The sequence below is a fragment of the Podarcis vaucheri genome, assembly GCF_965113315.1.
Source record: "Podarcis vaucheri genome assembly, chromosome: 5".
Classification (NCBI taxonomy): domain Eukaryota; kingdom Metazoa; phylum Chordata; class Lepidosauria; order Squamata; family Lacertidae; genus Podarcis; species Podarcis vaucheri.
In genome coordinates, this window is record NC_138763.1 from 25,706,742 (window position 1) to 25,721,849 (window position 15,108).

General features: G+C 43.9%; 1 protein-coding gene across 2 annotated transcripts in view; it reads right to left on the minus strand.

Annotated features, from left to right (window-relative positions):
• TSC22D2 (TSC22 domain family member 2) overlaps positions 1-14,227 on the minus strand; it is a 36,625-nt gene extending 22,398 nt beyond the window's left edge. The window contains exon 1 of one of the 2 annotated variants that reach the window (XM_082224116.1): positions 11,226-14,227. In XM_082224116.1, the coding sequence (XP_082080242.1) occupies positions 11,226-13,180 (1,955 nt within the window). In that variant the 5' untranslated portion in view covers positions 13,181-14,227. The remainder of the gene's footprint in view (positions 1-11,225) is intronic. The other variant, XM_082224117.1, reaches the window with a different exon arrangement.
• Positions 14,228-15,108: the final 881 nt, after the last annotated feature.

Sequence of the window (15,108 nt, forward strand, 5' to 3'; positions counted from 1 at the left end):
CTCCTCCCCACCTCTGTGCTTTTTCTCTTTTCATTTTCCTCTGAATGCCTTGAGTGGCTAGCACTTTCGATCTATCGCTACCTCTCTGGATAGATCACATTTAATATAAACACTTTGTACCTATGATTTAAAGGGGTTTTAAATTAAAAACAAGAAAAACAATACAAAGAAAGCAATGGATAATAGTCAAGATTTTTAAAGTTTTAAATTAATTTAGTTGTTTCAACAACATTTCAAAATGCCTGGGTAAATAAAAAAAGGATTTTGCTTGGCGTCTAAAAGATAGCAAACAGGCATACACCTCCATGGGAAGGGAATCACATAGCTTGGGTACCACAATGGGGAAAGACCTCTCCCTTGTACATGTAAGTTTCCCCTGTGATGCAGATGGTATTCAAAGAAGGATTATCAGTCTGTGCCAGGCAAAACACTGGCACAGACTTCTTATGTGATATGTTCTGCCCATGCTGAACTACAAAGTGTCATGCATAAAGCAAATAGCCATTTGTGGAGATGGTAATTAAGGCATCATATTGATAAGACTACTGGTTGATGTGACATTCTACCTTAAATATGACTAGTTTCTTTGAATCCAAATTCTGAAAGTAAGCAATACCACTGGTGTTCATTCACATTTTTCTATTAATGAACTATAATGAACTGAAGAGCAAGTTGAGAAGAGATTAGAAACAGTGGGAGTGGGGTTAATGTGTTCACCAAGCACTCAAGGAAAGTACTCCAGGTACTGTTTAAATATTATCTGTTCTACATATAATTATTTTTTAGATCATACATGTGGGTAAACTGTGGATATATTGAACTGCTGGTTGGAGAGAATACAAAGCAATTCTTTGACTCCTTCATTAGATAGCTGAATTAGCAACATACTTGGAAACTTATGTTCAGGACAAAAGTATGCTTATACTATGCTAAGTTTGGGAGAGAAAAAACCTTAGCTACTGTGGAGGTTTTAACAACACATGAGACCTGTTGGCTGCCATCTTTTTCGCATACAATGCCTACCCAGATATGTAGTATGTTTACTGTGCTTAGCTTATTGCTGATTTTATTTATTATTTGACTTTTTTAAATGACTTTTTAACAGTTTTACTAATAAGGTTATTGTTTTGCTCTTTTTATCATATCTTATTTTGATCTAGAGTTTTAACTTGTAAAATACATTTTGGGGTGCCTTGGCAGAAAGGCAGTACAATGGACCCTTGGGTTACGTACCTCTCTGGATATGTAATCTTTGGATTGTCAAAGCGGCAAAGCCGGAAGTATTTTCCCGGGTTTCACCACTCGCCATGCGCAGAAGCACTTTGTGCGCATGCACGGAAGCGTTCTATTGCACTCTGTGTGTGTGCAGAAGCTGCGCCTCTGGTTACAGATTTTTTGGGATGCGCATGGACCCCCCAGAATAAATTAAATCCGTATCCAGAGGGTCCACTGTATATGAACAGCTCTATAATGTATATTTCCAAATACAGGCCATCTGTGTTTGGAAAAGAGGGCAATATTATAGCATTTTCCATAAAATAACATACTTGAAAGTTGGATGCCTTATGTTCCAAACCTCCTGGGTGACTATTAAAGCTTACAGAAAATCAGAGTCAATCAACATCAACACAAAACCCTTGGTTAACATTATAATACAGAACCAGATTTTCAATTATGCCTTTCTAATGGTTTTTTTCCTGACACTGCAATAGCAGTATTATCTTTAAATTCTGTTGGTACTCATTATGTATAAATACTAATTGAATGTCTATGCACATAGCTGAAAAAATGCAAGTTAATCAACCTCATGTTTCCATCAAGCACCTTGAGTTCAAGCCATGATGTAAAGGAAGATCCCAGGAAGGGGTTCAAGCCCCAATCTGCACTAACTTCAAGCACCGTTTTGGCAGGGACTGGGTCCGGCTGGGAGCTCCTGAGTGAAGAAAGATCCCAGCAGGGCTTGCAACTGTCACCTAGTTCAATAGGCACGGACTACATGTCCCACTTGGCAAAGAACAATTTTAAGATTCCTGATTGTTCCCGTACAGCCCCACAGTTGATGGCATAGTTTGGGGGGGGGGGAAAGGCTTCATAGACCCAAGCTAGGGCTCCTACCGAGCCAAACTAAGCCTTTGGGCAAGAAACTCCACACTGCTGTGCTAAACCATAGTTTAGTGTTACATCTGAACAAAGACATTCATATCCATCTGTTTTTCCACTGACACTCTGAATTCTATGGCTTTATTCTTTCAAAAAATGCTCAAAGCATCCTACAGTCTAATTATGGGTGGATAGTGAGTACTCTGTCCATGTCTCATTTCCTGCAACCAGTGTCTGTAATCAGGAAAAGCAGTCTCTTTTCCAGCTGGCTGACTGTTCTATTGTTTTTATGAAAGCATAACTCAAGAAGCCAGATGTTCATAGTTGTCATCTCTTGATTTGGGGAGGGGGATTTACCCCATAAATAATTCTACTAACAGTGATTACTGAAAATGCTGGGGAACTACTCACCAAAATAGCAGAGGAAGAGACCATTTAACCTTCCAGCAGAAAAATCACGGGATTCATGGGAAATGGCTAAACCGAGTATGAGTACAAACTAAGTTTAGTTTCTATCCAGATAACCTGTATCTCACTGCTTTTTCATAGAAACTTAAAATGGTGTTTCAGTGTGCATTCTCAATTTAAAATGAAAAGGGCTATTCATATTTGTATTCTATTTGTGCTTTTGGTTTCACACCCAATATTTATCAGAGGAACAAAAACCTATGCATATTCCTTCTTGTTCCACTTCCGTAAGCAGTCAGCAGAACACTTCAAGTAGAGATGGTATTACTACACTAAATTAAGTGTTCTCTCATCAATCTCACTAACACACCAGTTTTTGTTCTATTTTACTTTTTAAATTCCCATGCCAAAATACTTTCCATTGCCTGATACTGTTGTTGTCTAAGCTGTGTTTCATAGAATAAGAAGGACAGTGAGCTACTGGTTTAGAAGGCCTAATAATGTAAGAGTCCCTCAATAAGCTATAATGTGCCTGAACATTAAGTTCACGTGGTAAGAACGTTTATGGCACAGAACCCAAGGTCCTGGTTTTGACTTTTGAAGTCATAAATAATTTGGTAATAGAACTCCTGAAGAGGTCCTAATTATTTCTCTCCAACCGAGGGGAGGGCATGGAAATCCTAATTGGTTGCTGCCTCAAGTTATGAGATTTCTGTACCTATAAGACTTGGGAAAACCAGGGCCGGGATCTCCCTTCTTTGGGCTGTATTGTGGTAGCAGGAGCTAAACCTGCAGAAGGGTGGCAAAAGTAAACATTGGTCTTGAGGCTTTCAAAAAGGAACTAGTTACCTGACATGAGCCCTAAGGGTGGCTTAGGTAAAAATAATATCTAAACCAAACAGAAATACAATCACCTTTTTCTACATGTCTGCTGCAATAGCTGTTTTGTTAGTCTGGAGGAGACTTTTCAGGTCTGACCTTTTTTTCCCTTCCAAATGGGGTGGGTGGGAGAGAACATATATTGCTCCCTTTAATAGCAAACTCAGGTGGTGAGCACCCGCTGAATTGTCCACAGAGAAATAATAGGGAGGGTATCAGCATGCTTAGGGGAACCTGAATTTGCAGAATTATTTGGTTTTTACAAAGTCTAACCATAACTTCAACTACACATAGATTTCAAGGTGGTGTACACAAAATATAAGTATTAATACAATGTTAAAGACAATAAAAATTAAAACCTAGTGGAATATAAAATAATAGTCATTCAACCAGCTACTAAAACAATGCAATAAATATTACAAGTCTGGTAAAATAAACAGTCTTAACCTGGCACTGGAAAGCTATTAATGTTGGTCTTATATCCCAAAGCCAGGGTGTCACCACGAAGAAGGCCCTCTCCTTTGTGGATACTTAACACACTTACAGATGGAACTTTAAGAAGCGCTTCATCTGAAATCAGTGAAACAAAGACATGTAGGCCAAAACCTTGAAATCAGCTACCGGTCACACAGATTTTAAAATACTACTGGCTCCTCTAAAACTGATTTCACACATGACTGATACGAGCACATGGCATGGCCTCAGGCCTTTCCTACAACCCCACAGATGTAGTGTGCCCCCTAAGAATTGGCCAGTACAGAATATTGTAGAATTGCTGCCAACTCCCAAAGAGGCAGGACACACAGCAGGCTACTGGCTGTACTAACATTCTAGAACATACATGTATAAGTGGTACCCATCTATTAAGGAAAAGGTCAAAGGATCAAGAGAGGGTAAAGTAAAATACCAATTACTAGTTTGTTAATAGTACTAGGGGGACAGGAGGCCTAGAAAATGTGGAATTAGTCTTTACTTGTGACTTGCTCCTAAGTACAATATCCTCACAAGCTTAGGACATGTCTTAAAGGCCTGCCGGAGACAGACACTGCAGACTCCTATTGTGAAGTAATGAATCATTGCAATCTTCTGTTGCAAGTCTCACTTGTATCTATTTGGTGATGATGCTCTTTGGCATAAATCAAAGAGACACATGAAAAGCATACAACAGCAATTTGAGGGAAGGGTTCTAGTAAAGGGTTGAAGCCATTCTGCTATACAGCTCTTTAACCTCCTGTATAGCAAAATCCCATGGCATCTAATGGGACCTGCCCCATGTTAAGCATGCCCCAGTATTTTGATTTATTCACATCAACAACAGAATGGTTATAAATGCAATCCACACAAACTGCCTACTTGCCAAGGCATACAGGCTCAAACCCACCCACAAAGCATTTATTCAGCAAACCTGGATGTCTTGGGGACCTTTTTTGCTGCTAAGTAATCACACAGAATAAGGTCTGAAAGCAGGCCTATTTCTTTTTGCTGCTGTTACTGTTTCATTTCCTCCTTCAGCTGTTTATATGGCTCTGCATTTTCTGCAAACACTTTTGCGTTCTAGCTTGCCTTTCATAAACTAGACTGGTTTTCCAAACGTCCCACTCCGGAAGGCATACACAACACCTTAGTGTGTGAATAACACTCCTAGTTCACAAGTACAACAGCTCTCATGTTGGTCAGCACTAAGCCACTGATACTCAAACTGTTTTGGGGGGACCCTGGAGTTGGCTCGGAAGCTTTTCAAAAATGCTTCAAGAGAAGCAGTAGCTTTGAAATATAGCTATAATATAATGGCCCATCAATATTGCTAACCTTCCACTGCAATGTGCAGCTGCCAGACTGCTGCCTCCTTACTAGGGCATGCTCAGCTCAAGTGGGGCAGCAACAAGGCATAACAAGGCCTGCCTCAGGCCTCACAAAAACCAACTAGGAGCTGTAAAATATGCCCCAGATTATTTTTTTACAATGTACTCTGGTTTCATAGCAAACATGCAGTAGGCTCTCAGCAGTTAACAGAAAAGCTTTCTTTGAAACTAGTTTTTAAAATGCTGCTTCAAAAGATCCTGCTTCATTTAAAGTATGCATGTTGACACCCAAGATCCATTTTTTAAATGAATACAGATAGAAAAATTGGTCTGCCAAGTCAAATAAAGTATTTGAAATATACAGCAATATTCCCTTGCTGGAAAAAAACTAAGAACAGTCTTAACTATTGTCTGATATTGAAACACTAGTTATGTCTTTATGTTAGGACATAGATGGCTGGGAGAAAATAGCTACATAGTTGTGGCACTGGTACTAAATGTTATTAGATGTTCTTAAAATAAAAGGCTCAATGTGTGCATCTGAGCTGCACAAGATGATGTTATTCTAATAACCTGAAGATAATATTTCTCCCTGCCAAAAAGAAATCTGACACAGCTTTAGCAAAGGAACCATAATACTACAAGACTTCCCTTGTTTTGCTGCTTGCAAGTTTCATTTCAATGCAGAATTAGCCCACTAAAGTCTGTAAAGTAGAAAAGCGAAAAAGCTTCTAGAAAGTTGGCATTACAAGATAAGAATATCATAATTTAAACTTTTATTTTATACCAGATTACTTCAACGCTTGCAAGCATTATGCACCCTTCTATTTGATTCCATTGCACTCCCTTCAATCACTCCCTCCACATAGGCCCCAGAACTGAGAACTAGAACCTCTGATACTAATATTTCACACCACCCATTTTAATAGTGAGACTTTTAAAGGATTGCATTGCTCACAGTGTGCATTCATAATAATTGCACTCACGGATCAGAAGGTGATTTTAAAGGAAGCAGTCATTAACTGCTATAGAACTGAATTTACATAGTAAAATTAAGAATTTGTCATCCACTACAGATTTTATTACCTTTGTTTCTATTTTACATCTATACTTTTAGATGTGAAAGAAGAATGAAGCAGCACTGCATCCTGTGGGAATGCTTCGGGCCTATGCAGGATTCCCACTTGCATTTGTTTCTGGTCCACATCCACAAATCACTTCAACATGGCAAACTGCTATTTTAGAGGCTGAAATTATGAAAGCCTGTAGCTGTTCTGAGCATGCTCAAGAACACAACTTTAAAGGATGAAATTCAGTAACAGCAGGATATGAGCAGTACCTACTGTTTTCAATTTGCATAATCCTTTTATTCCCCCTCCCTTCAAGCATATAAGAGCAATGCATAAAGAGACCCTTATCAATGTTGATGCTAATGCAAGGTTTTGTTCTATTATGAAAGAGGCCTCAAGAGCTCAGTTTTACCATTTATAATACTTTATCAGCAACAATTAGCACGCTATACAAGTAAGCTTTTTCATAGAACAGAGAGAGATACTCTATGAAGAAATCCTTACAATCAGGTTTTCAACAATCCAGCGGCTGCTGTGGAGACTTCACAATTGCAGCTATTCATTAGAGTGCTGGACTACAGCCTGCACAGTTCACACTGGTCAGTTATCTATCCCTTTTCTAACCAGTCTGGTAATATTTGCACCGGGTATCTGCCAAACATGTAGGAGGCTTAAACAAGCTTTCCCAGTGATGTATTCTTTCAAGAGTGGCAACATATTTCTCAAGAGCCAAAAGTATAGTAATCAGCTAGTTATGTTTTTAGAAGTCTAGTGAATGTTTGGATTTAACAGGATTAAAAGATCTAAGGTTTCATTTTTACCAGTTTAATTTATGCCAGTTATTAAAACACATCTGAGGATTTTGTCATCTGAAATGCATTAAGTATTTACTAAAATAAACTCAAAATGGTAACTACAGTATATATTCTATTAATATGGCATCATCTAGCAGTTCACATTCATTGCTTATTAGTTTCTGAGTCCACATGGAGAACAGATTCTATATATTGTGACAGCTCTGCAGCTTAAAAAACAGTCTGCTTTTCTGGATGTACAATATTGCCAGAATATTTTCTATATTAGCAATTTGGAACTCTTACTTTGATACTAGATACAGTAAAGGACCCCTGGACGGCTAAGTCCAGTCAAAGGCGACTTCAGGCCGGGGGAGCCGGTGTTTGTCCACGGACAGCTTTCCAGGTCATGTGGCCAGCATGACTTAATTGCTTCTGGTGCAACAGGACACCGTGACAGAAACCAGAACGCACGGAAACGCCGTTTACCTCCCCGCTGCAGTGGTACCTATGTATATACTTGCACTGGTGTGCTTTCGAACTGCTAGGCTGGCAAGGGCTGAGTCATAGGGATGCAGGTGGCACTGTGGTCTAAACCACTGGGCCTCTTGGCCTTGCCAATAGTAAAGTTGGTGGTTCGAATCAGCACGATGGTGGTGAGCTCCAGTTGCTCTGTCCCAGCAACTTATATACTACACAGGCACCAACTAATTATGAATTATTTCTGGAATAAAAAGGAGAACTAAAATACAGAGGCACCAAATTACAGCATCTCCAAATGTAGCTTTTGAAAACTTTGATTGGAGACGTGCTAGAAACAAGTAATTTAAAGAGAACATCCAATAACACTTACCAAGTCACATAATCTAGCAATATTCCCAGCAGGACCAAGGCCTTGGGCTGTTTCATACCAATTCCCAAGTTAAAGACTACTATTCACTTTTTGAAGGTCCTAGCTGCACCACATTCCTGATCCATCCCAATATACATTAGCTTACTATATAGAAGTACCTAGAAGCAGTTCTTGAACTGGTGCTGGAGCAAGGAAACAATCTGTTCTCCTGGACAATTTTAAAAAATATTAATACAAGCAAGAGCCTCCACCATGCATTAACAGCACAGTTTGAAAACTTGATACTGTCTTCACCAATATTAAGTTGCTGATGTTCTGTATTGTCATTACAAGCGCTACTTCAATGTAACACCTTTTATGACTCATACAGAGGTTAACTGAACTGACAGCTAAGTAATTTAATATGACTACAAGAACATCAATAAAAGAGGCCTCACATTGAGATAATGGGTTTCTCTTGCACATTCCATGTTGATAGAATCCTCGTGGAGGCCAAATCCAGAGTTAATCTCTGGTACCCATACAGTAAGTAATTTGAAATCCAAACACAAGCCAACTCCCCCTTTTTATAACTTTCTGCAAAATGTTTCTGCCTAACATTTCTCCTGTATATTTTATCTCAATTATCAACACACAAGAAGCTGGCCGAAGGGGCCCAGCAAGCCACTCTTCTGTTGCTGAAGAAATAAAAGGGGGGAATATTTGAACAGTATGTGAACACCCTCTTAAGCATACTGTTGTTTCTTGGAAGAGGCCTGTCATAAGACAGCTGAAGTGTCCCACAGACATTTCTAGTTGTACACAATGTCCCACAGAACTAGTTTATTTGCATTCGGTGTAGCCCAAGGTATTCTGCTATACTGTACTGGTCATTGACAAAATAATCCATGTATGTGTGTCAGCTCAAAAAAGTTTTGGTTCAAGTAATATTATTTACACACATTATTCCACAATACCATAATAAACATAACTTGCATACAGCCTTTAATCAGTACCACCAACTGAAGAACAAAACCTACAATTTGAAGCAAGCATACTAAGACTAAAAATATTCTCAGTAAATGTGATTAGGATTGCACTATACATACATTAAAATTTCTTATCAATACATCAGATCCAACCAAATTAGCACACCCACTTAAAAAATATTATGTCAGTGGGTTGCAGTCAATGGTTGCACAAGTGGAAGGCAGACCATGCAAGCACTCTCTCGCTTCCCTTCCTCTCCAAAATCCCTGTTCAGAGGTAACTCTGTTGTATGGGGCCGCGGTGCAACAGAGAGTATTGCCTAAAATCAGGAAGAACTGTGCACCAGAGCAACTCCCCAGATCCCTCTGCACAATTTCAGGCTAGTTCCTCCTCACACTGCATAGTATGCAACACAGATCCACTGTCTGAGAGAGGCAACTCTCCAGAGGTTTCTCAGGGGGAGGGGGAGAAGAGAAAGATGAATTGCACAAGTCCCTTTTCACTCGCACTACAACTCGATATTAGCATCAGGCTTAATACCAAAGCTATCCCTTTCCCCCCTACCAAGTCCATTTCCTTTATCTTGAAGTTGAAGTGAGGATGTTTATTTAATAAGACAAAATACGATATATACCTCCATTAGTGGTGGTTTCAACTTCAGTAAACCATAGCAAAATCAAGTTAGATGTAATACCCAATTGCTAATGCTATGCTATCAATTTCTGCAAAGCGGCAGGTGCCTGTTCTCTTCTGTATTTAATCATAAGTAGATTTGTTGACAAGTAGAGATCATACCCATACTAGGTTACAATTTCCTCAAGTAGAGAGTTTCTACTTGATGCTAACAACTCAAATGTAATGGAATACTCTGATGCACAAGGCAATTTCATATGCTATTTGAAAGACTTCAAGAAATAAGCACATTTTAGGGAAAGTTACTCTACACTTTAAATTAGCACCAACAGTGCAATCCTATACACATCTACTCAGAATTAACCCTTAATTGGGGCATAGTCTCAGATAAACAGGTATAATAAGATTGTGGCAAGAGATGACTAAGTATTTCCATCCCTATGCTACTAAATTTACAAAGAGGAACTCTTACAGAGCTAGGCCAGAGGTTAATAGGACAGTCCTCTCACTTCTCTGAAGGAAATTCAGTCATTTCCCAAGGAAAAGTGTTTGCATCTTCAGCCCCTCTCATTGTGCTACAGTACTGTTTTGCTTATTTTCTTCTACTGTGCTTGTACAAGTAAACATTTTCACATAGAGTAAGATTCTTAATGAAGTGATTTTTTTTTAAAAAAGTTACCAATTATTCATAGAATATTTAAGGCCTACATTTCCAAATTTGGTACTTTACCCAAAGAAACAGAGCCCATATGAAGTGTGTTACCCACACAACTTTCCCTAAAGAGAGGAAAAGCCCTGTCTTTCCTTCTGTCCACAGCAGCAGTTGTTAACAAGAATTGTGGAACAGCAGAACTTTCCTTGAAAATCCTGAAGCCCTTTACCATGCAATTCTATACATGCAAACTTGCAACTTACACCCAAACAAGTTGCTTTATAACTCACTTCTTTTCAGTTTAAGCATGCTAAAGCTACAATCCTAAATACACATCATGAAACAAGCCTCACTGATTTTATGGGACTTGTCTCTGAACAAATATCCCAAGTTAATACTGTTATTCACCAATCTCTCAAAGCTTGTTCCCTTTATAATAACCACACACCTAACAATGATAAAGCAAGGGTTCTATTTAAAAACAAGTAATGTCATGCTATGGTTAAATTCCTTACTTTTTCCTATGAAGCACATTTTGTTAGTAAGCTCTTGCAGCCATTACACTGAAACTGCTGAAGAAAACATGTTACAAATCTGCCCACTGAATTACACACACCCATTGATAACTATGTTTCCATTGCTGTCATGTATATGTATTCAACATTAACAGAGAATAGGTCTGGATTTATTCAGCTAACATAGCTCAAGTTAAACAAGTGTATAGCATAAAGACTAACTATATATCCAACTTGTGCTTTAAACAATGGAAGAGAGTAACCTTACTTCAAGTTATCAATTGTGATGGGCTTGAAAGTCCTTGTAACTGTTTTTTCAAGACTACGGAAACAGTGATTTGCTTTTTGTATTCAGCTTAATATTCATAGTCTCATTTCCTTAAGTTCTTCCTTACGGTGGTTTACACATTTTTGCTACACAAGTAGTTTAGTAGTGAATCCCCTTTGTCACATCTTTGGAAGAGATTAAGACACTTAAACTTGATAAATAAATGCTGTAAGAGTGTCTGCAACTAGACACCTGCATAAAAAAAAGATAGAAGATAAATACCTGTCTTCATCACCATCAACAGGAATAGATATGCCAAAGACAGAGCTGGCAAGACTGTTCATAGGAGTAGTTGCAGGTAAATTAAGAGGGTTTGCTAAAGTGTCCGGAATAGGTGGCTTCACAAGAAGTTTATTTTCAGCAAGAGAAAGTGATGGTTGAGGTAGGGGTTCAGATTTTCTTCTAGTATCATCAATCTGGCCTAAAGGTTGATTTGGAAATTGTCCAATGTTAGATTGTGGCAGATTTGCAGGTACATTGGTTGTGCCTTGCATTAGTGGAAGGCCAACATGTTGCTGGACAACACTGGAGCTCCTACTGACAGATGTATGGCTGGTCAGCTGGGACTGGACTAAAGTAACAGGGGCATTTGGCATAGTAACAGAAGTTGTAGACACACTGGGCACACTAGTACCCGGTACAGCTGCAGGCACATTCTGAACTCCAGAAACTATACTGTGAGGAGCACCAGCCACTTGACTGCTTCCACCCATTTGCTGCTGAGTCATAGATTTCTGTTGCACAACCCCCGCATGGCCAATGCCTTGCTGCACCACACCTCCTGGCTGAGGAATGACAGTCTGAATTGGAGTTGTCAGGCCACCCTGCAATAGCCCAGATACCTGTCCTACAGTTTCACCAGTTTGCGAAGAAACTCCCATCACTGGTGCTATGGGTGAGGGATTTGGACCAGCTATTTGTGCTGCTGGAAGACTGGACGCTCCAGTGCTCGGGACAGAACCTGAGATGGCCTGTTGAGTAGCTCCTTGAGACTGCATTACTGTCATATGTTGAATGTATTCCGGCTGGGCAGGAGTTTGGGCTGGCACCAGATGCACTGGTGGAATCTGCGACTGAGAATAAGCAAATTGCTGAGTCTGAGCCACAGGTACATTAGCTTGCTGTACCTGCTGTTGTGGCATAGGCAAACCTGTCTGGGCTATCGCTACATTCGAAGGTGGCATGCCTTTCCCATTAGGTCCAGCCTGTCCCATGTTCTGTGCATTTACCTGTGCCTGGGTCTGCAGCGGAGGCCCCATCATTTGCTGGCTTGCTGCTGTAGCCCCTGAATAGATTGGCTGAGCATTACTGTGAGGCACAGCCCCGCCTATGGGCTGCTGCCCAATGACAAAATTGGGTTGCTGTGGAGAGGGTTGGTTTATTTTCTCTGGCTGGAGTAGCTGTGACACAGCAGCAAGAGAGCTGTCAGCCAGGGAGTCTGGGCCATGTGCCGAAGTTGCAACCCCCGAAACTATCAAAGAGCCACCAGTAGCACCTAGGCCACTATCCCTATCTTGAACAGCTTGTTCAAAAGTACTGTTGTGTCTAATGCAATCCCCAGTCCTGGCTAAAACGGCCCCGCCCTCGGAGTCCCGGTCATAGTATTCCATACACGTCCATCGCCCCCGTCTATAGGGCTCTCCTGTACCGTGGTCCAGCTTAATCACCCTGAAGCGGGAACTGCATGCGGCGGCAGCCGTTAGAGGCATGGCTCCAGAGCCAGCAGCTGCCTGCGCAGTGCTGCCTCCTGCTGCCGCTGAAGAGGCCGGGGCGGCAGCCGCTGGGAGCACCGCGGAGCTCCTGGGAACAGCTCCTCCGTTGGCGGTCGGCACAGCAGGGGAAGGCGGCGGCGGCTGGATCCCTCCGGAGGCCGCGGCGGCGACGGCGGCAGCGGCCACTTGCCCATCCAGGAGCAGGTTGGGAGAGACTGTCCCCGGGGTCTCCGCGTCGCCCACGTTGTTGAGGGTCTCCTCGGAGGAGCTGCGCTCGCAGACATCTTCGGGTCCGTAGTCGGTGGCGCGGGACACGTCGAAGATCTCGGAGGAAACGTCCTCGGTGCGGGATTCATCCGGGTCGTCCAGGCTCTCGGTGTCCTCGGTGATGCTGCTGGCCACCTGGGCCGTCGTCACGCTGGTGATCTGGAAGCAGCTCTTCTTCTTGGCCGGCATCTTGGACATGGTGCTTCCCCCGGGAGAATAAAAGAGGATAAGTCGTCGTCGGGGGGGGGGAGAATGAGGATGGGGGGTTCCGCCCACCTGCCCTCGCCGGAGGAGGAGAAGAGAAAAGCAGAGAGCCCAAAAATGAAAAGGCTCGGCGGAGAAGGCAGAAGTAGTCCGAGCCGGCCCTGGCGCAGCGGAGGGGAGGATCACGTTCTGTCTACAGCGCAGTCGCCGGCGGTATCGCACATTCCTCCGGCCCTCGCGACGCAGCCCCGGCTCAGCAGGCGGCCACCACCAGGCCTGGGGTTGGCGACGGGGGGAAAGGGAGAGCGAGGCAGAGGAGAATGGAAGGGGGGCGGCGGCCGAGCTCCTCCTCTTCCTCCCCCCGAGTAAGGCTGCGGGCCCCTCGGCGGGCGGGCGGGCGGCGCCACCACCTCCTCCTCCTCTTCTCCTTCTTCCCTCAGCAGCGCCCCGCCGTCCCCCTTTCGCAGCCGCGGCTCTCTTCACACAGCCGGCTGTGGGCTCGCAGCGCCGGGATGGCGCTCTCCGCGGGGGTTTCCGGCGAGACCCGCGGTCCCCGAGGCGGGCCCAAGGCCGCTAGTCCGTCCGCTGTCCGTCCGCCGGGTCTCGGGGAAGAGGGGCGGCGGCGGCGGCAGCCGGCAAGTGAGGCGCAGGCCGCCCTGCCTCCGCTGTCTACCTGGAGATCAGCACCAGACGCATCTTCTCGGGAGGAGGGAAGGAAAAGGGGGGAGGAACCAGCCCGGCTCACAGCGGCCCCCTCAGGCGGGCGGGCCTCCTAGACGCGGCTCCCTCGGCTCTCTCTGCGCCGACGACGGAGGAGCCGGCCGGGCCCTTTTCCCTCCGCCTCACACTCTCTTCTTTCTCTCCCCCCTCCCCCTTCTTTAAAGTCCGTGCGCGCTGCGCTCTCCAGCGCTGTGCCGAAGGAGCTGAAATTCAAACTGCTCACTCCCCTCGCTCAAGATGGGGCTCAAATGGAGCCGCGAGGCAACCTGGGAACTGGAGCTTAAGCCGCTGCTACTGCGGCAGCCCGACACGGGGGGACCGCCTCTTACGCACAGGCGCGCTGACGTCACCGCCGCCCGGGCGCGCCTCCCATCCTTCCCCCCGCCCTCCCCCAGGATGAAGAGGTTCTGTCCTGGCCACGGAAAGGGGGCGGGCGGAGGAGACGAGGCGGCCGAGGATAGGAAAGGGGCGGGGTCACCGCCGAGGGGAAAAGAAAAAAACCCCTCCCCCCTGAGATCGTCATTTCAACCGTTTGGAATGTTCCACTCGCCCCGTAGCAGCCCCCCTCCTCCTCTTTCTTCACTGCGGGCTTGGTACCTTCCGTCGAAGGAGAGGGTGGGGGAGGCAATGGCGGCGTGACATCCTCCCCCCGCCTCAACTCGCTCCATTTTGGCGAGGAGGCTGAGGTGGTACTTTGCTCAGTCTTTCTCCGTGTGAGGCCGAGAAAGGGAGGCTCAACGGCGGCTGCCGTACCCTTTCGCGTTACGAGAACGTCAATGTGCCAATGACAGGAACAGGATTATTTATATATATATATATATATATTACGCTGGGAGGCACGACGCGCCCTATTACTAGAAACCTTTTGGTCCCTGAAGGGTTTTCTGAAGGGCTTCGCCCCTCCTCCCTTTGCCCCGCCCCTACAGAAAGGCCACGCCGTTGCGTTTCGCCGTCTTTAATCCGAATTCACGACTAGTTCATTTTGCACACGGTCGCCACAAGATTCGGATTAAGGTCGCTTCGTTTCCTACAAAAACCTGTCGACGGTATTAAAGCGGTGCACTAAAACACGCCTCAGAAGTGAGTAGTCCGGTGGACTGGCGCTGGCCACGCATAAAATAAAGCTGATTTGATGGCCAAATGAACAACTTGCATCCCAAATCCTCTTGTGCGTTTTTGCTTGAAAGTATGGCATGCCCCTA